The following is a 21970-nucleotide window of genomic DNA, read 5'->3' as shown; positions in this document are numbered from 1 at the left end:
AATGTTTATGAAACAAGGAACCAAAAATCCCCTTGAACTAAGTCCAACCCCTGCCATCGTCCGTGGCTTGGTTCTTGAGCAACCCCTTCAGATGATGGTATGAATTTTCCTGATAAGAGCCTTAAACTCCTAGTTCAATTGACTTTGGGGATGAAGTTGTTATTGTTTTCAAATCTACCACTCCAATAGTGAAAATAAATTTAGTGGCAACATGAACTCAGTAATTTACATATCCATCATATCCCCAAGAAAGCAAGCAAACTTTCAGCCTCTTGTACCCATGTGCCTCTTCCAGATATGGTGACATGGCCAGAGTGCTGCACACAATGAGACGATGAGTGAGGAAAGTCACTCTGGTCCTATAGATGGCCCCAGGTTTGCAGTCTGAACACAGAAAATTTCCAGCTGCACCACTTATTCAAACAGTACTTCCTGAGAACTACAGGAGCCCTCCAGGAGTTTTCTCTCCGGTAGAGGATCATTCAGACATATAACCTTGATAAAAGGTAGACACTAAGAATTGCATGAGAGGAGAGAAGGAGAGATTCTCACCTGAGTGGATAGGATAAGCTTTCATTGGAGAGATGGTTATTGAGGTAGACAAAACTTGGATAAATGGAGATGAGAAAGAAATCATTAACAGGTAGCAAGAGATGCCCTGAGCAGAGGCTCAGAGATGGTCAAGCTTGCAGCAGGCTCTGAGAAGAGCTTTACTAGATTTTGGCCAGAGAACAGAGATGGAAAGGAAAAGATCAGGAATAAAGCTGGAGCAGAGCTGGAAATCAGGTTTTAAACTCTATCACCTTAGCTCTGTTCTCTTCTTGTTTTACCTTCCTTCATTCTCTCACTTGCTTCCTTTCTCCTCAAGTAAAATCCCCTCCTCCAATTATGCCTCAGTCCTTCCATGCATCCCAAGCAGTGCAAATGAAGTGGACATGGGATTAACACAGAACTTGTAATGCCTTGAAGAGGGAAGGTAGAGATAACTGTCCTCCCCAGCAGGACACAGCCCAGTCACAGGAATGGGCTGGAAAACCATATGAGCATCTGAAACTGCAGGGTCACAGAGATGCTCTCCTGCTTGGCAGACAGAATGAGATAGTGATATGACCTGGAAAAGATGCAGGAAACCTGAGTTGAGAGAAGCAATACAAGGAAGTGATGAAAATGTCTGATCTGGAGACAGATCTGAAAAGTCACAGACCATCAGCTTATAATGGCATAATTATTCTCACCTCATTGTTTAAGGTGGATTAAATGAGAAAATATTAATAATGTGCTCAGCACAAGGCCTGATCCATATGAGTGCTAAATAATTGTTTGCTTTTTACTGTTTTATTTATGACAAAGAACTAAGACCAGGAAGGGCTAAAGTCAAAGTCAACGAAATCAAGATAATTCCAGAGGGAACGTACTGGAATGGAAAGCACCATTGAGCTCAATCTTATGAGATACTCCAAGCAGGAAATTCAGATTGACCGTCCACACCAGGCGTCCTCAAGCTATGGCCCGCGGGCCACATGCAGGTGTTTTTGCCGTGTTTTTTTTTTTTACTTCAAAATAAGATATGTGCAGTGTGCATAGGAGTTTGTTCATAGTTTTTTTTAAACTATAGTCCGGCCCTCCAACGGTCTGAGGGACAGTGAACTGGCCCCCTTTAAAAAGTTTGAGGACCCCTGGTCCACACTAAGAAAGGCCACTTGATGATTGGTACAATGGCAGTCTCCCTTTCTTAACCACAGTCCCATCAGACCTCAGTGGGGCCTTTGATAGTTTATCTGTATAAAAGAAAGTTATTTTCTCTATAAGCATTGGATTTCATAAAACTTTCTCAGCTAAGTTATTTTTCAGCTTAGCAAATCATTCATTGTCACATATTTGAGGCCTAGTGTCAGGAAGAAAATAATCTGTGCTTAAGGGATATGGAAATCACACAGCCTCAAAGCCTCTGAGCTCAAATGTAGTCCTCTTCCCCTTTTAAGGTGGAGGGGGGAGGAACATCACGGGGGGGAAGAGGAGTGCCTTCCACAGGTTCAGTAACCTACACAGCTCCTCAATGACAGAGGGTTCCATAATCAGGGTACAGCTGATTGGACCTGATGGTACCCTGGCAGCACTAGCAGAGATGAGCCCATTTTGAGCTAATTGCCTGGAAAAATCAATCACTGGAGGATGAAGAAGGAAGGATTGGATAGAGTGGCCTAACCCACCTGGTTGGCCTACATGGACCTTTCAAAAGGCACTAACACTTCAAGAAATTGTCTGTTAAAACAACATGGAGGTCAGACAAAGAGTAGTGCTGTAGGGAGTGAAAAGGGGCGGGGGGTGGGGCGGGAAGAGGAAGAGAGAGAGAAATAAAATGGGAAAGGAACGGAAAGTCATGGGCTCATTTTTATTCATCAAATACAAATATAGTGCTTACTCTTTGCCAGGTATTGTTCTAAACACTTGACAAATACTCAGTTAACTATCATTACTGGCCTCGTTTTACAGAAGAGGGAAGCTAAGCATAGAAGAATTAATGACCAAAGAGCACAGAGTCAGCATTGGGCAGGGCCAGGATTTGAACCAGGCAGCCTTGCACCAGTCCATGCATTTAACCATACCCCTATCAGGAAAGTCTTAGACCCTGTTATAATGTGAGTATCTGGCCCAAGAATGTTAACATCCCATGAAACAGCCCTAAAAAATACTCAGTTGTTAGTGAATGGTTATAGCTCTTCAACTATCCTTAAAATGTCAGATATTTCCCTGTGAATGAACATAAAGTGGAGAAGAAAGTTAAGGAAATGGTTTTCCCTTGGCCATCAATAAATTAAAAGCAAAGTAACAGCCAACATTTGGCCAATATATACAAGAGTTCTCCTATACCAGCATTATACTCTCACTATGTCACTAGGGTCTGGGAGGAAGAAGAAATTCAGGTGAGATGTTATCAGAAAATTAGTTTTTGGTAGAAATGTTATATTAACCATAAAAGCTGGTCAAATGTGCCACCAGAATAACTGGCTTGGGAGGATTCAAGAACCAACAGCCACATACATCCTGGTCCCTCTGACTCTCAGATCATTTCCCAGTCTAGCTCATCCCACTAGTCTCCTTTCCCATTATAGGGACTTCTGTCTCAGAGATCTCTGCTCTCTCTCTCTCTCTCTCTCTCTCTCTCTCTCTCTCTCTCTCTCTCTCTCTCTCTCTCTTTGCAGTTTAATTTATCTTAGCTCTCCCCCTGCTCCCTGCCCAGTTCCCTGGACAATCCATCACAATGGTGGATGTGGTTTGATTTATATTCTCTTGAGGCTGCTTAGCTCCATGTAAGCCCACCTTAGCAGATTCTCAGCTCCAGGCATTGAACACTCCCCGCTATGAAGAATGTGAATCATGTCACTGGGAAAATGGAAGTGGTTACATCAGTTTTCCCTAGAATAACTTTCATAAAAGCATACCATGACCTCAATGCAGATGTTTTAGAGGCAGGAATAGCCTGGGCAAAGCTCTTGGTGTCACCCAGCCTTTGACTGTTGGATCCTTCTGTGAGCTAGATGCCAAAGAAAACAAGCCCAAGACAATAACAATTTTCTGAGTTCCCATTTTATTCTAGCTGTATGCTTTTCTTCCATCTGTTCCTTTCTGACCCTGCTTTTGAAAATCATGCCCCTGCCCCAACCTGACCCCCAGTTCTTCCTGCATTTGTTCTGTGGCTGAGAGCCCTTTTGGTTATGGTGTTCTTTGTATCATGATGGTATATCTCATGTTACTCTCATCTTCCTTGGTTCAGTGGTGATATTTCTCTGTTCAAAAGCACAGTAGAAAAAATCCTTTGATACACATTAAACTCTATGTCATGAAGTTGTCTTTGAAGGCCTGCCACAAATACAGGAAAGTGCCTATATAAAAATAAATAATTTGGTCTTCAGCTAGCTATCTGCTACTGTCAGCTTTCTGGGAGCATTAGAGTATAAAGTCTGTAAACAAATAAATAGTATATTTGGAGCTAGGTTGTTTTATTATGGAGCGAAAAATTTAGCTGTGGAAATTAACAAAGATCTCATAAGAGGACAGAGTCCTTACAGAACCCACTTGTTTTAGTAGGGATCACCATCTTCCTCCAAGGCAGACAAGAGCAAAAGGGAACGGTTTCCACTGTGTCCTTCCCTCCAGCTCTGCTGCCCAATCCGTCATGCTGAGTTGTTTGCAGGAGGCAGCAGAAGCAGCAAGGATGGACTCTCCCAGACACAAAGAGGCCAATGCGGGGAATTAGGACTGGAGTCCTGCCAGAGCAGCTACATGCAGGGAGCCATTACACATCCACATGGTCTTCTGCTATTTCATGGGCATATGTCCCACTATCTAATCAGATTGTCTGCTTCTCCAGAACAAGGCCATTGCAGCACCCAGAGAAGGCTGGCTATTAAAAACAAAACTGACTGCACCCCCACACTCACCATCCCTCTGTGGCACCTGTGTTGTGACCAGGCTCTCAGAATTACCTAAACATTCATATGATTGTCTTGCTTGCTCCACTTTTCTGTGAGCCAAAAAGGACACAGGAAAGCATATCGTCTGCTGGCCTGGGGTTCCTACCTGGGTCAAGGAGAATCGTTGCTATGGGGTTACTATGTATAAAGCTACTCAAAAAAGCCTCGTTTGTAGCTGATGTCTGAATTACATGGAGTGGCCAGATTATTATGATCTCTGAATGCATAATAATCTGGCCACTCAGTGTATATCCTATATAATAAAAGGCTAATATGCAAATTGTCCCCTCGACTAGGAGTTCGACCAGCAGGCAGGCCGGCCAACCGCCCATGTCCCCTCCCCCTGGCCAGGCTGGCCGGACCCCACCCATGCACGAATTCATGCACCGGGCCTCTAATAGATAGATAGATAGATAGATAGATAGATAGATAGATAGATAGATAGATAGATAGATAGAGATAGATATATATAGATATAGATATAGATATAGATATAGATATAGATATAGATATAGATAGACATAGATATAGATATAGATATAGATATAGATATAGATATAGATATAGATATCCCCACATACACTGAGTGGCAAGATTATTATGCATTGAGAGATAATATCTGGCCACTCAGTGTATAGTATTATTAAGGGATGCTGCAGAGCCAAATAAACCTTTGATAATGACCTCACAGGTCACTTGGCTGCTGCCATGAGTTCCCAGAAACCAGAAACAAGAATGTGTTGCCATCTGCATTGAGAATTTTTTTAAATAGCTTTATTTATATTGTTCTTATAATGAAAAGGGAATGTTTCCCAGGAATTATTGTACATGTCCCCTTAAAACCCAAAGATGCAAATGAGATGAAAACTGGCATGTTTATACTGCAGGGTAATCAGATGGAAACTCAACCCCTTTGAAAAATACCCAGTCTATCTACTCTAGTCTATGGGTCCCAGCTCCTATCCTGAGTAGGGCTAAAGAGCAGGGCTACCAAAGCACATAATGGCTTTCTCCCATCACAGGAGAAAAATAATGACTATAATTTTCTCAAATGTAAACTGTGTTCTCACAAAATACTTAAATATTGCACATTACCAGTTTCCATGGGTCAGGACTCAGAATCAACTAACAATTGACCAAGTACAACAAATATATGTGTGGTTGCATGAAGAAACCAGTCAATTTGCTGGATCAAGCAGAAAAAGGGTGAATCCAGAAGTGTCTCATGGACCACGTGAGCAGAGTGGAGCTGGGCTCGAGAGGGTCAGACACTATGAGCCTCTTTCTTCACTTAATTCTTCCCCCCCCCCCTTTTTTTTTTTTTTTTTGGAAGTGGTACTTTTTGCCAGGTGGCAGTTGGCAATGTACTCTTTTTTTTTTAAATATATTTTATTGAGTTTTTACAGAGAGGAAGGGAGAGGGATAGAGAGTTAGAAACATCGATGAGAAAGAAACATCGATCAGCTGCCTCTTGCACACCCCCTACTGGGGATGTGCCCGCAACCAAGGTACATGCCCTTGACCGGAATCGAACCCAGGACTCTTCAGTCCACAGGCCGACGCTCTATCCACTGAGCCAAACCGGTTTCGGCCTTTTTTCCCCTTTTAAACTGGCATGTTTTGCTATTTAGTCCACACAGTAGAAAATGTCTGCCCAGATCTCCCAAGGTTACATGTTAACACCCCTGGAAATAAAGAGACTGCCTTCTCTTTCAATCAGTTTCCAATACCCTGGTAAGAAAACCTGATGGGCCCAGTATAAGTCAAGGCTGTACCCCTAGTCCAATAAGCTCTATCCAGAGGGCTGAGATCAACAATACAAAATGGCCACAAGAGGTCAGCCATGTAAACTGGGCAATTCCAAGAGAGGGAGATGATTTTAGAAGCTACTGCATGGGGATACAATGTGTCAGTGCTCCAGCATACCACAAAGAGTCCACTAACCCAAGCCAAACACCACTGAAATTCAGTGGGGAAATACTGAGGAGTATCAACAAGTCCTCCAGAAACACTGCGAGTACTTTTTTTAAAACTACATAGCAATAGAGAGGGGAAGCTTTCTATAATATCTCATTTAATTCTATAAGACATTATGACAGACTCTGTTTTACAGATGACAATACTGAGTTTCAGAGAAGTTAAGTAGATAAACCAATGTCACGAGGCTAGTAAATGGTAAAACAAAACTAAAACCCATGTGGACTCCAAAACCCCATTCATGCTCCATCCATTCTTTCATGGTGACTCCCAGATGAACTCTGCCCAGAGATAAGTCTCCCAGGATTGGAGATAATAATTTATCTAGAAGCCAGCTGTCATTTTCTTTGTCTGAGACTTCTCTGAGCCTTCAGTTTGCCAAGCACTGATGTAGCCAGTCCTGTAAGGGCTCTGGCCACTGTACAAAGACCCCCCAGCATCCCCAAATTAGAAGGACCCAGCAGGTACCTGACCCAGATGCTCCTGCTCTAACACACAGGCAAACCCCCAGATAGAACATTTCAGCCCCAAGCTACCCATAAGTCGTATACTGTTCAAGTGCTACTGATGTCATTTCCTGTTTGCATTTTGTTTTTTGTTTTTGTTTTGTTTTTACAGTTCGTTGCTCATCCTAACTGTCAGCAGCAATTGCTTACCATGTGGTATGAAAATCTCTCAGGCTTACGACAACAGTCTATTGCTGTGAAATTCCTGGCTGTCTTTGGAGTCTCCCTAGGCCTCCCTTTTCTCGCCATAGCCTATTGGATTGCTCCGTGCAGCAAGGTACAGATTGTTTAAGGTGCATGTCTTCGCGGTTATTTCTTCTCTCTCTCCTTAGCAAGACTGAAGTCCACTTTGTTCAAATAAGCAGCTGATCATTTTTCACATTTAAAGAAAATAGATCTGAGATACCTAGCAAAAACAGAAAACCACATTAGAGGGAATGTTAAGATCTGTTTTCTTTCAACCATCTTTTTTTTTAAGAGGGAGGAGTAATAAAATGGGAAATTTTAAACATGTGAGACAATCTGATCAATAACAGATCAGAGAGGTGGAAAAGGCACTTTTCCTCTTCTAATTATACAATATCCTCAATATGTCCTCCAAACCCACAGTAATAATCTTACCTAATAATAGACAAGCATGTAAATTGACGGTATCTCTGCTACACCACCAGCCAAACAGGAGTGATATGCAAATTAACCCAACAAAGATGGCGGTTAATTTGCATACACAGGCGCTGAGTGACAGGGGTGGCGACAACGCAGGCATTTTACCCCACCCCTGGTCTCTCAGGGCCTCTGGGCAGCTTGGGAAGGCGGGCTGGAGCAGAAAGAGGTGGCTTCGAGGTCTGAGTGGAAAGTGGCTGGGCCAGAGTGGAAAGGCAGTGACAGCAGCCAGGGAAAGGAAAGCCCATTCTAGCATGAATCTTCGTGCATCAGGCTTCTAGTCTACACTAATAAAAGAGAAATATGCAAATTGACCATACCTCTGTGATGCCCACCAGCCAATCAGGTGTGGGTATGCAAATTAACCCAAGCAAAGATGGCGTGTTAATTTGCATGCACAGGCTCGAAGTTGTGGGAAACTTGCTATGGGAGGGAGGGGGGGTGGAGGGAGCTAAAGGAGCTGCACTCAGGTGGGAGCGAACACTGAAGGCGGAAGGCGGCCAGAGGGAAGGCCTGGGTCCTGGGTGCCAGCAGCCAGGGGAAGGAAGATCTATTGCATGAATCTTCATGCAACAGGCCTCTAGTTATAATTATAATAAGAGGAATAGCCAATACTTATTGAATACTTTCCCTTTGCTACATAAGCCTTTTTCATGGAATATCTCATTTTACTCCCTCAATTACATTAGGACACATACACTTAATGAAGTAGGTTCAGAAAAGAGAAATAACTAGTTAACTGAGAGTCAAATGCAGCTCCTGCGGGGGCACTGCAGATCCATGCCAACATCATCCCAGTTTCCTTGATTGGGTCTGGCCCCCATGGGCAGTTAATTAGGTCACAAAAAGGAAAAAGACAAAGGAAAGAGAAGAGCTTAAAAGGTATAAAACTGTGTTCTTTTCTCACAAGGAAGGACAAGTATCTGGTGGCCAATGGTAACAAAATCAGTGGAACCTGCAGGTCCCAAGCTGCCATCCCTACAGCCCAGTTATTTGATCCACAGTCACAGAAAGCACCAGCAGCCATCCAGCTTCAGACAAGAGTTAGCTCTTTTAAGACTGAATCATGTAAAATTTTGCAAATAAATGTCATGGGTTGATGGTCATTAAAGGTTCCAAAGCTGCATGTACTTAGTGATATATTTAAAAAAAGGACTTAAGCTTAAGTAATCAACATTCAGTAAAAGAAATGTGACTAAAAGAGATTAGTTCCACAGCAAATATGATCATCTAATGCAGTTAATAAGTGTCATCAGTGAATGGATCCTCTTCTCAACTCCACCAAGAGGGAACTTATGCCAGGATGGTGGGTCTAAGACTTAAGGGCTGCTGATAAGGCCACTTAAGCAGGCAGGCATGGAACTGACTGCCTTAGATTAGGAGGGGTGTCACAGAGAAGGGTTAGGACTCAAACTCCTTCCTCTGCAGAATGGCATTAAAAATAAAAATCCTACCGTGGCTGGTTTGGCTCAGTGGAAAGAGTGTTGGCCTACGGAATGAGGGGTCCCAGGTTCAATTCTGGTCAAGAGCACAAGCCTGGGTTTTGGGCTCAGTTCCCAATGGGGGGCACACAGGAGGCAATTGATCAATGTTCTCATCATTGAAGTTTCTATCTCTCCCTCTCCCTTCCTCTTTGAAATCAATAAAAATATATTTAAAACTAGAGGCCCAATGCACAAAATTTGTGCACTCGGGGGACGGGGGGTGTCCCTCAGCCTAGTCTGTGCCCTCTCCCAGTCCGGGAGCCCTTGGGGAATGTCCGACTGATGGCTTAGGCCCGTTCCCCTAAGTTGGACATCCTTAGCTCTGCCACGGAGGCAGGAGAAGCTCCCGTCACTGCAGCTGCACTTGCCAGCCGTAAGCCTGGTTTCTGGCTAAGCGGTGCTCCCCTGGTGGGAGCGCACTGACCATCAGGGGCAGCTCCTGCATTCAGCCCCTGGTGGTCAGTGAACATCAAAGCAAGTGGTTGAGCTGGCTTAGCATGTCATTAGCATATTATGCTTTGATTGGCTGACCAGATGACCGGATGACCAGATGACCAAACATTTAGCATATTAGGCTTTTATTATGTAGGATAATAATAAAATAAATAAAGTCCTCATACCAAATATCTGTGGTATTCAAGCGTATCACTATTGAGGATTTTATTCCTATGTCAGTCTTCCATGACATGGATTTCTAAATCTGAATTTCCCAAATCATATATATGTAGGCAAAGGCAATTTTTTTCTGTCCTTCATTATGAGCTGAAAAAAGTACAGTGAGTGTAAAAAATGAGTAAGATTTAAAGATGGATTAGAGCTGGTCATTGATTTTAGGCACAGGTTTCCATACTGGAATTATCTGGTCTGTTCTACAAATTATTATTGACTTTGCCCAGAGCCTAATTGGATGGGGATGCTTGCCTCCACACTCTCTGAGCCCCAAACTTATTCTAGGACATTCAATCATTAAAATAACAACCACTTTGTGGAGAAAACACTGCAAACATCACTTTTACTGAAAAACTAAATGTGACCGCTTCCAGGAAACTAGGACTAGCCAACACCATCAAATTGGTTTGCTTCTGCCTGCCCGAGGAAATATTCACAAAGAAATTATACGCCAATGGCTAACTTTCTAGGACTAAGAAGAACCTTAGCCAAAATCATGCTGGATGTGGGGATTCTGGACTTTTCTTGTAGCTCAGTAACTCTAAGAGACTGATGCTACCATGGAACATAGGGGGTCCAAGGTATAGCAGTCTTCTGAAACATTCTAGAAAAAAAGATTGCCAGAAGGTTTGGCCCCATGGTTGGGGCTTCCTCTCTGTTGTGATGCATGTCTGATTGACATTTGGTACTCCTGGAACTTCCATTCAAGATAAAGAAAGCTGGTCATTAAGCCATTATAGTGTCTGTGCACCTTCTGGGCTCCAAGTCAGAGCTCAATGCAGTGGAGGGTGTGTCCACAGCTGAGTGACAAGTCCTAGCCTATGTATGGCATGAGATAATTTTTTATAGCAATGCTTATTCCAAAGGAAGAGTCCCTCAGTAAACAGCTTTTTAAACTTGCTCCGATGCAGCCAAAGGAGAGATAAAATAGTCACTATATGTTTAGTCTTTCCTTTCACATTTAGAAAGATCTGTTCAAGTTTGGCAGAGAGATTATATCACTGGGGATTATGAAGGTGAAGAAACCAGCTCTCTTTAAAGGTTCCTGATGCCCAAATACAATGTCCTCCCAAGAAGAGTGGCACAGTGGATAACTCTGTTCATAACCCAGTACCCCTCCTCCCAAGAGGTCACTGCCTTTGTTATCTGTCTAGTAATTCTATGAAAAAGCCAGTGTCATTCCAGCAAGTCCATGTTTTAATAACCTATTACACTTCCCTCAAAGAAATTATGTATTCATAAAATCTCACTGCTAAACCTCATCAACCAGCTACTGTCTATCGTCTAATAAATATCGAGATTTCTGCTTCCAACTTAATTGTGTATTTACTTCCTAATAGTTGCTGTCATTATCTAGAGACACCAAAATTACTTGATTGGCCTGCCAAAATCACCTCATCATTTATTTCCAATTGAATTCCCAAGGCTGTCAATTCTACTTTTACATAAGTTTCTGAGGGTCTCTAAGAAAGACAGTTAAATAAGATAATAAGATTAAAGGTGTCAACAGGAGTTCAGCTTACTGATCTGGTGGTTGAAGAGGATGACTAGCCAAAACCAGTTTGGCTCAGTGGATAGAGCGTCGGCCTGCGGACTCAAGGGTCCCAGGTTCGATTCCGGTCAAGGGCATGTACCTTGGTTGCGGGCACATCCCCAGTAGGGGGTGTGCAAGAGGCAGCTGATCAATGTTTCTCTCTCATCAATGTTTCTGACTCTCTATTCCCTCTCTCTTCCTCTCTGTAAAAAAATCAATAAAATATATATTTAAAAAAAAAAAAAAAAGAGGATGACTAAGTCACCAATGTGTACACATGGTGATAACTACAGGTCTGAAGCACTGGAGAGGTTTGTCAGGGTCAATAAACAGATCAGTGATTTTTTAAATATTTTATCATTATAAAACCAACATAGGTGAGTTCAGGAAGCCCCTGAGGGGCCAGTGGGTTCTTATTCACATGAATGCTCTCAAGTAGATCTTTTCCTAGAGAGCTCTCAACAAGGGCCCCAATGCCAAAGGGCTTTGATAACTGATTAGGCTACTTTACATCCTTTGCTATTATATCCCTTCTGATTCATATTTTAGGTTCTTTGCCTGTTAAAATCTGACAACTGAAATAATAACAGCCATCTTCAAGGGCTCAGTGTCTCTATGGCAGTTATACTGTGACAGAAGTCAGCATGATGCGAGTGTTGAAGAACCATATAAATCCTAATTATAAAAGTACAAGAGGGGAAGCTGACTTCCTTTGTTACCTGTTACCCTTCACTGTTCCGTTGTCTTTATAAATTAGTCCCAGGACTCAGGCAGGGAGAACTGTAAACAACTGTAGACTCCCACGTGATGTCTTTGCAGAGTGTGATCTATCAATGCTTACTGCCACGTTACCCTTGCTTGCAGAAAGATGAAAGTGTTAGTTGTTGCCCCCAATCCTCAGCCCTATCCCAAACAAAAACATCTAGTGGTGGTGTGTGGGGGTTGGGGGGAGATGGGAAGAGACTAACTAAATAACTTATATGCATATATGCATTGCCCATGAACACAGACAATAGGGTGATGAAGGCCTGGGGTGGGGTGGAAACCGGGTGTTGGGGTCAAGGGTGGGGAAAAGGAAGGACATCTATAATATTTTCAACAGTAAAAAAATTTTTAAAATCTAGTCACGAAGTCATGGGTGATTCTATAGCTTTTGAGGATCCCTGCTTTGCCAAAGCTAGAATAGTTTGAAACATGTGGTCCAGGGCCAACCAGGGAGGACAGTGCCTCCAAAGGCCTCTGTATCTCCCTCATTGTCTCTACCAAAGCTACACTGGGTTAAAAAAAACCATAATGCAATTTTTGAAGCATTGCCACAGAGAGGAAATTTGTGCCAGGAAATAAGAGTTTTGCTCCTTTGTTACCAAAGCTTCTGTCCTCAAAACCAAAAGGAGAGTCCATCACCATTACCCTGTGGGATAGGATTTAAGAGTGCCAGAAGATTGATCACTTCCATACCCAGCCCAGTATGACACCTGCAACACTCTCTCCCCATCTCTTCATCTATTTCCTACCATAGTGTTCAGCCTGTCTCTTCTGACTGGCAAACCAACAACTCTGAAGGGAAGGACCAACTCGTATAGCCTATTTCATCTCCATCACCTCCAGTGCTCAGAAACATGTTGCACATAGATAGTGCCCCAAAAAGGCTTGTGATGTAAATACATAAGGACTATTTAAGTCTCCTTTGTGAACCCTAGCATATAAATTTATCAAGTCAGTCAAGTTTAAGTTTCCCCTTAGGGGAACGGCCTCAGGCCTTCCAGTGCCACGTCCTGAGTGCTTCCTATGTGCCAGTAACTGTTCTGCTTTGCACATATTAAAATAATTCATTCCTTATGTCAACCTTGTGCATTAAGTACTATTTCATCCCCATTTTTACAGATGTAGAAACTGAGACACAAAGAGATTAAGTAACTTGCCAAAAACTATGGAGCTGTGATTTAAGCCCAGGCTCTCTGGCTTCAGAAACCTGACCTTACTTATCCACTGCACACATGCCAACACACACACATGCCCACATCCATACCAACCTTCCTCCCAACCCCACCCAGTTACATCAGTAGCATTACAACCTTCAATGCTGAATGCAAACATCTTAGCTGCTGACTAACTGACCTTATTTTATTGATTTGAGAGAGGAAGGAGAGGGAGAGAAAGATTAAAAAAACATCAGTGATGATAGAGAATCACTGATTGGCTGCCTCCTGCATGCCCCACACTGGGAATTGAGCCAACAACCCAGGCATGACCTCCTGGTTCATAGGTCAATGCTCAATCACTGAGCCATGATGGCCGGGCTAAATAAAGGAGAGGAATAAAAACCTACTACTCCTTCCTTTTCTTTCTCTGGAAGCCCTACCTTTGAAATCCCACTGTTATTTAGCACCTCTTCAGCCCCCAGGATGACAGGTGGATTCACATGGTAATGTAAGAGGACCCTGGTTATAAACTCCTAGGGAACACTCCCCATCCCAAAGACAGGAAGATTACTGAGCCCTAGGTTAGACATTTTGAATAACATTTTTGGAGGGAGCGTTCTAAAGAAACTGCCACTAATTTAACTGGGATCTCTCTAACATGTGAGAACCATTCCAGCCTTGAAGATATTTACTTTTTAAATACTTGATCTAGGGAACCAAGATGGCGGCATAGTTAAACAACTAATCTGCTGCCTCACACAACAATTTCAAAAATACAAATAAAAGACAAAAACGTCTACCACCCAGAACCACGGGAAAGCTGGCTGAGTGGAAGATTTACAGCTGAGAAGAGAAAGGAGCACAATCGCTGAAAAGCTGAGGTACGGAGGCACGAGAATCGGGCCAGCGGGCGGCTGGGTGCGCGGCTTTTCTTCAACCCGCAGGAAGACAAGCTCCCGATCACTCTGAAATCCAGTTTCTGGGGACACTCGGGGGACCCAGACACCTACGGGGAGAAGCTGGACTCTCGGCCATCGGGTCGGAAAGTGAGAGTGACTTTTTTGCAGTGGTGCGCCCAGCAATCATTATTTACTGCGCTGGAGCGCGGGCGCAGGGACTTGGAAACTTGGAAAGGCAGAGACGGCTGACGGCAGCCATCGCCGTTGGCCACGCCCCAACCTAGTGACGCCCTGAGACCCTGCCCAGCCCTGAGGCCCCGCCCTGAGGCCCCGACCCGCACATTCTACAAACCCGCCCCGGCTCCACTCAGCGGCTTTTGCATATAAATGGCCTGTTCTGGAGCAGCTTAACCAACTGCAGCTCCAGTCAGACTGCTCCAAAACCGCCCAAGCAAAGGAGGAGAAAACTAGCCCTTGCTGTAGCTCCTGCTGGGGAACACACAGTACACAAGGGTACACCAAGAGTGTCCACCTCAAGTAACTGGGAGGCTGACTCGTTGAACCAATAGGACACCTAGTAGACAAAACTACCCTACCAACTCAGGGAAGCAGAGAATATGAGAAGGCAAGGAAACAGATCACAAACCAAAGAAATGGAGGAGAATAAGCGACTGGACATAGAGTTCAAAACCACTGTTATAAGGTTTTTCAAGAATTTCATGGAAAAGGCCGATAAATTCAATGAGACCCTTGAGGATATGAAAAAGGACCAACTAGAAATTAAACATACACTGACTGAGATAAAAAATATTATACAGAGACCCAAAAGCAGACTAGAGGATTGCAAGAATCAACTCAAAGATTTGGAATACAAAGAGGCCAAGGACACTCCTCCAGAGAAGCATGAAGTGAAGAGAATTCAGAAAGTTGAAGATAGTGTAAGAAGTCTCTGGGACAACTTCAAGCGAACCAACATCAGAATTATGGGGGTACCAGAAGAAGAGAGAGAGCAAGATGCTGAAAACCTATTTGAAGAAATAATGAACGAAAACTTCCCCCACCTGATGAAAGAAATAGACTTACGAGTCCAGGAAGCGCACAGAACCCCAAACAAAAGGGATCCAAAGAGGACCACACCAAGACACATCATAATTAAAATGCCAAGAGCAAAAGACAAAGAGAGAATCTTACAAGCAGCAAGAGAAAAACAGTTAGTTACCTACAAGGGAGCTCCCATACGATTATCAGCTAATTTCTCAACAGAAACCATGCAGGCCAGACGGGAGTGGCAAGAAATATTCAAAGTGATGAATAGCAGGAACCTACAACCAAGACTACTCTACCCAGCAAAGTTATCATTCAGAATTGAAGGGCAGATAAAGAGCTTCACAGATAAGAAAAAGCTAAAGGAGTTCATCACCACCAAACCAGCATTATATGAAATGCTGAAAGGCATTCTTTAAAAAGAGGAAAAAGAAGAAGAAAGATAAAAATTATGAACAACAAATACATATATATCAACAAGTGAATCTAAACATCAAGTGAATTCAAAATCTGAGGAACAGAATAAACTGGTGAACTTAATAGAATCAGAGGCATAGAATGGGAGTGGATTGATAATTCTCAGGGGGAAAGGGGTGTCTGTGTGGGGAGTATGGGAAGAGACTGGACAAAAATCATACACCTATGGATAAGGACAGCGGGGGGGGGGGGGAGGTAAGGGAAGAGGGGGGGTAGGAACTGGGTGGTGGGGAGATATGTGGGGAAAAAGGAGAAACAATTGTAATCTGAACAATAAAGATTCATTAAATTAAAAAAAAAAAAATACTTGATCTAAAGTTTTTCTACATTCAGCTTTCCAACTTGTACACTGAGCCCTTACTTGAGGCCATTGGCACCTGGTGGTGAGTGAGGGTGACACTTGGTGAAAGGGATTCTTGATGTCACAGACTGGGGAGATATGCTGGAAACACTCTGTGTGCTTTACTGCAGTCCTGGCCTTTTCTATAGGCATATGGCCACTAGGCCCTGTTAGGTGCATACACTTGGGGTTAGGGTGAAGAGCCAGGTGCCATGGAACACAGAGATGAGCTTACCAGTAGAAGCAGGTGCCCAACCTGAGGGCTCTTAAATGCAGTTCATTTGGAGGTAATTCAGGAGTGGTACTTAGCTACTCTCAAATTCATACACTTCCCAAAGTAAAAGAATAGTGCCCAGAAAGTTTGGGGTGAGCCAGACTTAACTATTACAAGCTTGGATTTCCTGGTAAGTTCTTACCTGGTATGGTCCAAGTAATGACAGAGTTGCTGAGCTCATGTGTTAGACTAATGAGTTTTGCACTCCAGGGAGAGCAGGCCAAGGCCTACATCTCCCAAAGCTTTGCCATCTCTTTTGACACCTATGCTGTTGCCTGACCCAGCTAGTGATCCCCAGCTCAGAGCCGTTGGCATATATTAGTTGACTTTTCTCCTTTCTTTTGGATCACCTGGGCCTTGTGAAAGAAGGAGGTTTTCCTAAATATAATTTGCTTCAAAAATTACCTTTGAGAGATAAAGAAGAAATGTCACACACAAAAAGAAAGAAAACTATTGAAATGATTTGATCTAATCTGATCTTTATCACAGTTTTACCAGTAAAAAGACACATTCAAACCCAAAAGATAATTAGGAAAGGAGCATCAATGCCTAACCTCACTTTTCTTCCTTACAGCCTAGATAAAGTGGGAACTGAGCACAAGATAATCTTCCAAATCATAGCAGGCCTTATCAGGGTTTTTTCTTATGGTTGGCTGTAGATACAGTAATTTTACAGATGTGACTTCTGTCAGAAAATAACAATCAAAGGAAGTAACAAAGTAACAAGTTCCTCAAACCAGCTCTCCCAGGGAATCTCAAGGCTAGCTTAGGTACAGCTGCATGCATATTCCTGCAATCAGGTAGGTCACCCAGGTGAGAAGATGGAAAGATATTCATCCCCACCTCTTCACCCAGGTAGTTACTAGACATGCTACATAGAAATCACTGGTAGTCCAACTGGCATGGCTCAGTGGTTGAGCGTCGACCTATGAACCAGGAGGTCATGGTTCAATTCCCTCTCAAGGCACATGCCCGGGTTGCAGGCTCTATCCCCAGTGTGGGGCATGCAAGAGGCCCAATGATTCTCTCTCTAATCATTGATGTTTTTATCTCTCCCTCTCTGAAATCAATATCTATATATATATCTATATATATATATATATTTTTTTTTTATTTTTTTTTTAAGAAACCACTGTAAAGTATGGGGGAAACTTAGCCATCAATCCTTTTAGAGCTATATCTACCTCTATGTTTCCAATCTTTTTTCTGATATTTCTGGGGCCTCGCTGGGACACACATGAGCTGGTGTCCCTTATCCTCTCCTCAACCTTCCCTCTCCCCACAACCCACTCTCCATCCTGCAGTCATTCTCCATCTTCTCTCTCACCACTACACCAGCAAGGACACAGTGACAAGAAGCAATGTGTTGACTACTTAAGGATGTCTCCTGGATACACCTAGTGTCCCAGTGTCTTATTTGGGAAACAGGACTCCAATATGTCAACACAGTCACCTAAAGTATTGAAAATTTCAAGCCTGCTACTTGAAATCATATAAATCAAAATGAGATTTAATTTCATGTTTTACTGAATTTAGGAGAAATATTTGTCTTTATATTAATCTCTGCATTCTGAATTTAGCACATTTTCTTATGGCCAAAAATAATCCACCATCTCTGTTTTATAAATAATAAAGTTAAACATTACAAAGAAAAGCCAATTCTCAGATATTTGTGGACCCAGTGGTTTTCCAGTTATCTTTTTCCATTTCTGAGGTTATTCTGATGCCATATGCCAAGTTGTGATGCACGCAAATCCAAACAAGTGTTCTCTAGCACAAGCAGGGTTTCCCAATGTCTGGACTTGAAATGCAGTTTTTTAAAAAAGATAAAAACTACCTTTATAAAATTTTTCAATAGGTAAATAGGTGGGTTCTATGACATGAGAATCTTAATAAATCATGTTACACAAATAACTAGCATAATGAAAGTAGATGATTACCATACTTAAGCACATTATCAAGCCATCTAATTTATAAATATTGTGCTGAGCAGTCATAATGAGGAAAATTTTACTTGGAGAAACCCTGTAGTTGATCTGCTACCAAACCAACACTCTGCCTCATGGGTTACATTTCACTCTAGAACTCCTGAATGAGGCAGGATGTGGACCTCAATTAACAGGTCACTGGCTATAAGTGAACATCTGCCCTGAGAAGGAACTGAGCTTCAGAAAAGGTTTTCCTCTTTGATCTTGTCTTATCAATCAGTACCCTTGGGTGCTAGGTAAGCTTTGGTGCTTAGATGAGGGTGATGGCAGTGGCCTGGAAGAGAATCAAGTGAGTCATTGATGGAGGTCAGCAAAGACTCACTGTTCTACCCCCAGTTTAGTCCTCAGACATCTAAGTGGCCTTTGGATGGCCTGCAAGGAATAAAGATGTGACCAACATTTGCTCCTTAGCAGGGCATCTTTTGGATCATTTCAGGCTCACATGGAACAATTGCAGAAGTTAATCATGTGCTAGGCCACAAGGAAAATCTCAGTGTAATATCATAGCAGCTATGATCTGTAAACATGCTGCAATAAAATTAGAATTTTTAAAGCAGAAAACAGTCTTATATGTCTGGCAACTAAAAAATCTCAGAATTAAAAATGAAATAAAAAAGCCCTGACCTGGTTGGCTCAGTGGATAGAGCGTCGGCCTGCGGACTGAAAGGTCCCAGGTTCGATTCCAGTCAAGGGCATGTACCTTGGTTGCGGGCACATCCCCAGTAGGGGGTGTGCAGGAGGCAGCTGATCAATGTTTCTCTCTCACCGATGTTTCTAACTCTCTATCCCTCTCCCTTCCTCTCTGTAAAAAATCAATAAAATATATATTTTTAAAAATTAAATAAAAAGGAATTTATAAAATATTTAATAACTGAAAATCAAAGAAAAGGCTACAGTCAAAAATTTACAGAAACACAGCTAAAGCAGGACCTAGAAGAAATGTACACTTTAAATAAATTTATCAGAAAACAATCTAAACATAAAATTCAAGAAAATGGACAAAAGAGCAACACAGCATATATCTAAATACTTCTGTGTGTGTTTTTTAATCCTGAATGCTACTGACACACATTACTTTTCCCCAGATTTGAAGGGCATAAAATTCACATCCATGTGCATGGGGAGCTGTGCCGTAAAAGTGTAACATGATGATAGCCGAGTGTGTTCCACTCCTTTCTACTTTCACACTAAATCCTCTAAGAAAAATTGAATTCAGTATGAACTAGATTTGGCCAAGCAGCATCTCACATAAAAATGCAAGAGCAAATATTACCTGAGTTCAGTAAGCAGTTTCTGTTCAAAGACCTGATTCAACATTTGGCAAAAGCAGTGTTTTAAAGAGAGAGACTGAGCCCATCTAGAGTATCCAGTTTAACGTGTCTTATACGTATTTTGTTTCCAGCTAGGACGAACCCTGAGGAGTCCTTTCATGAAATTTGTAGCCCATGCAGTTTCTTTCACAATCTTCTTGGGATTATTAGTTGTGAATGCATCAGACCGCTTCGAAGGTGTCAAAACCCTGCCCAACGAAACCTTCACAGACTACCCAAAGCAGATCTTCAGAGTGAAAACCACCCAATTCTCCTGGACAGAAATGCTCATCATGAAGTGGGTGTTAGGTAAGCAAGTCACCCTATCTTCTGTCCTCTCTCCCTAATTATAATAGGATATTGCTAAACTCTGACTCTTGAACTGCTCCTTTTCCTCTCAAGTGCACGCTCAGCAGACAATGGAGCATGATGACCCACAGAGAGGTCAAAGTCAACTTCTGTGTGTACTGGTGTGTAAGATGTACAGATCTCTAGTATAAATCCCAATTTTGAAAGTAAATATTGGGGGGAACTGGTTAGGTACTTTTCATGATATGTATATTGAAAGTGATTATAAAGTGGCTTTGCATGGGAAAATATACTACTTTTCTCATTTAACCATAGTCTCCTGAAAGCTGAGGAAATCAGGTTGTGCTTCTGAAACAGAGTATAAAGTTACATAGCAAAAATATATTTTTGTTATCATTGAATACTGATACATAGTAGAATCTTCATGATTAATATAAATCTAAAAAGTTAGGAGGATAACATTTTCTCATCATTTGTGCTAATGAATGCAATGAAGCTGTGAAATTCTTTTTTGTGGTAGTATTTTGTGCTGCCAATGTCTGCCACTGGAATTGGCAAGGAAATTGTTCCCATTCCCCAATGACTAGCTAAGAAAGACTATCTCACTTTGCCCAACTCATAAAAACTTTTACTAGTAGAATATAAGCAAGATAAAACATAACTGGCAATGGCTAAAATTGTACATAACAAAATGTGTTATAGATTTTCCTAACATAGAAAACTTCAAAAAAATGAAAAATTGCAAAAACTATTATCAATGATATTGTATATGATCAAAACCTGATCGATAAATTTTAAGATTTAGCTATTATCATAAAGACAACAAAAAAACAAGTATTGGTGAGGATGTGGAGAAAAAGAAACCCTCATATACTGTTGGTGGGATTGTAAATTGGTGCAGACAATATGGAAAACAGCATGGTGATTCCTCAAAAATTCAAAATAGAATTACCATATGACCCAGAAATTCCACTTCTGGGTATTTATCCAAAGAAATCCAAAACACTAATTCAAAAAGATATATGGGCCACTATGTTCTCTGTAACATTTTTTAAAGTAACCAAGATATGGAAAAATTCTAGGTATCCATCAAAAAAATAAATGGATAAAGATGATGATGATGATGATGATGATGATGATGAAGAAAATGTGTGTGTGTGTGTGTGTGTGTGTGTGTGTGTGTCTGTGTATACAATGAAATGTTACTCAGCCATTTTTTAAAAAAAGAATAAAATCTTGCCATTTGCAACAACATGGATGGACCTAGAGGTTATTATGCTAAGTGAAATAAGACAGAGAAAGACAAATACTGTATGATTTTACTTATACATGGAATTTAAAAAACAAACCAAACCAGAAACAGACTCATAGGTACAGAGAACAAACTAATGGTTGCCATATGTGAGGAGGGTAGAAATATGAGAAAAAAAAGGTGAAGGGACTAAAAAGTACAAACTGTCAGTTACAAAAAAGTCACGGGGATAGAGAATACAGTACAGAGAACACAGTCAATAATATCATAATAACTATGTGTGGAGGCGGATTCTTATTAGCATTAATCATTGTGATCACTTCACAAAGTATATAAATATCTAATCACTATTTGTATACCTGAAACTAACATAATATTGTATGTCAATTATAATTAAAAATTTACAATATTTATGGGTGTGAAGAGAGCAGAGTGCCTGAAGAATGGCTCCTCTGTGAATAACACATCCAACAGCAACTTGGGCTTATTCTTCACAGGTGGCAGGATACTATGACTTCCCTGTGACATTACACCCTATACATGAAAAAAAAAATTTACAATATTTAAACTATAAGATTTCTATCAGAAAGATCTGACTTTGATAAACATGTTCTGAGTAAAATAAAACTGAAGATAGAAAAGACTGAAAAATTTTAACTATGCGGTATCAAAATTTGATTAATTTAATTGTGTTTCTGTTATTTATCCCAGTCCAGGTTTGCGTTCCTGAAAAAATTTCAATATTGTTATAATTTTCATTACTTTTATGCTCACAACATTGAGTCAAAATGTATTCAGGGTCAAAGTATGCCATCAATTAACAAAATCACAAAAGAACAAATACATG

The 21970-nt window shown here is 41.6% G+C and overlaps 1 protein-coding gene and 1 non-coding gene across 2 annotated transcripts in view; both read left to right on the top strand.

The window, feature by feature from the left end:
* Positions 1 to 21970, top strand: part of TRPC7 (transient receptor potential cation channel subfamily C member 7) — a 141605-nt gene that overhangs the window by 77632 nt on the left and 42003 nt on the right. The window contains exons 4-5 of the mRNA XM_054716742.1: positions 7071 to 7235; positions 19655 to 19871. Coding sequence (XP_054572717.1) covers positions 7071 to 7235; positions 19655 to 19871 — 382 coding nt within the window. The remainder of the gene's footprint in view (positions 1 to 7070; positions 7236 to 19654; positions 19872 to 21970) is intronic.
* Positions 21537 to 21665, top strand: LOC114233458 (small nucleolar RNA SNORA11). Its single transcript, XR_003619602.1, has one exon. It is a non-coding gene; the product is annotated as a small nucleolar RNA SNORA11 (small nucleolar RNA).

This window comes from Eptesicus fuscus, chromosome 6 (genome assembly GCF_027574615.1).
Source record: "Eptesicus fuscus isolate TK198812 chromosome 6, DD_ASM_mEF_20220401, whole genome shotgun sequence".
NCBI classification, from domain to species: Eukaryota; Metazoa; Chordata; class Mammalia; order Chiroptera; family Vespertilionidae; genus Eptesicus; species Eptesicus fuscus.
Note: the sequence above shows the minus strand (reverse complement) of the source record. Positions and strands in the feature narration are given on the sequence as shown.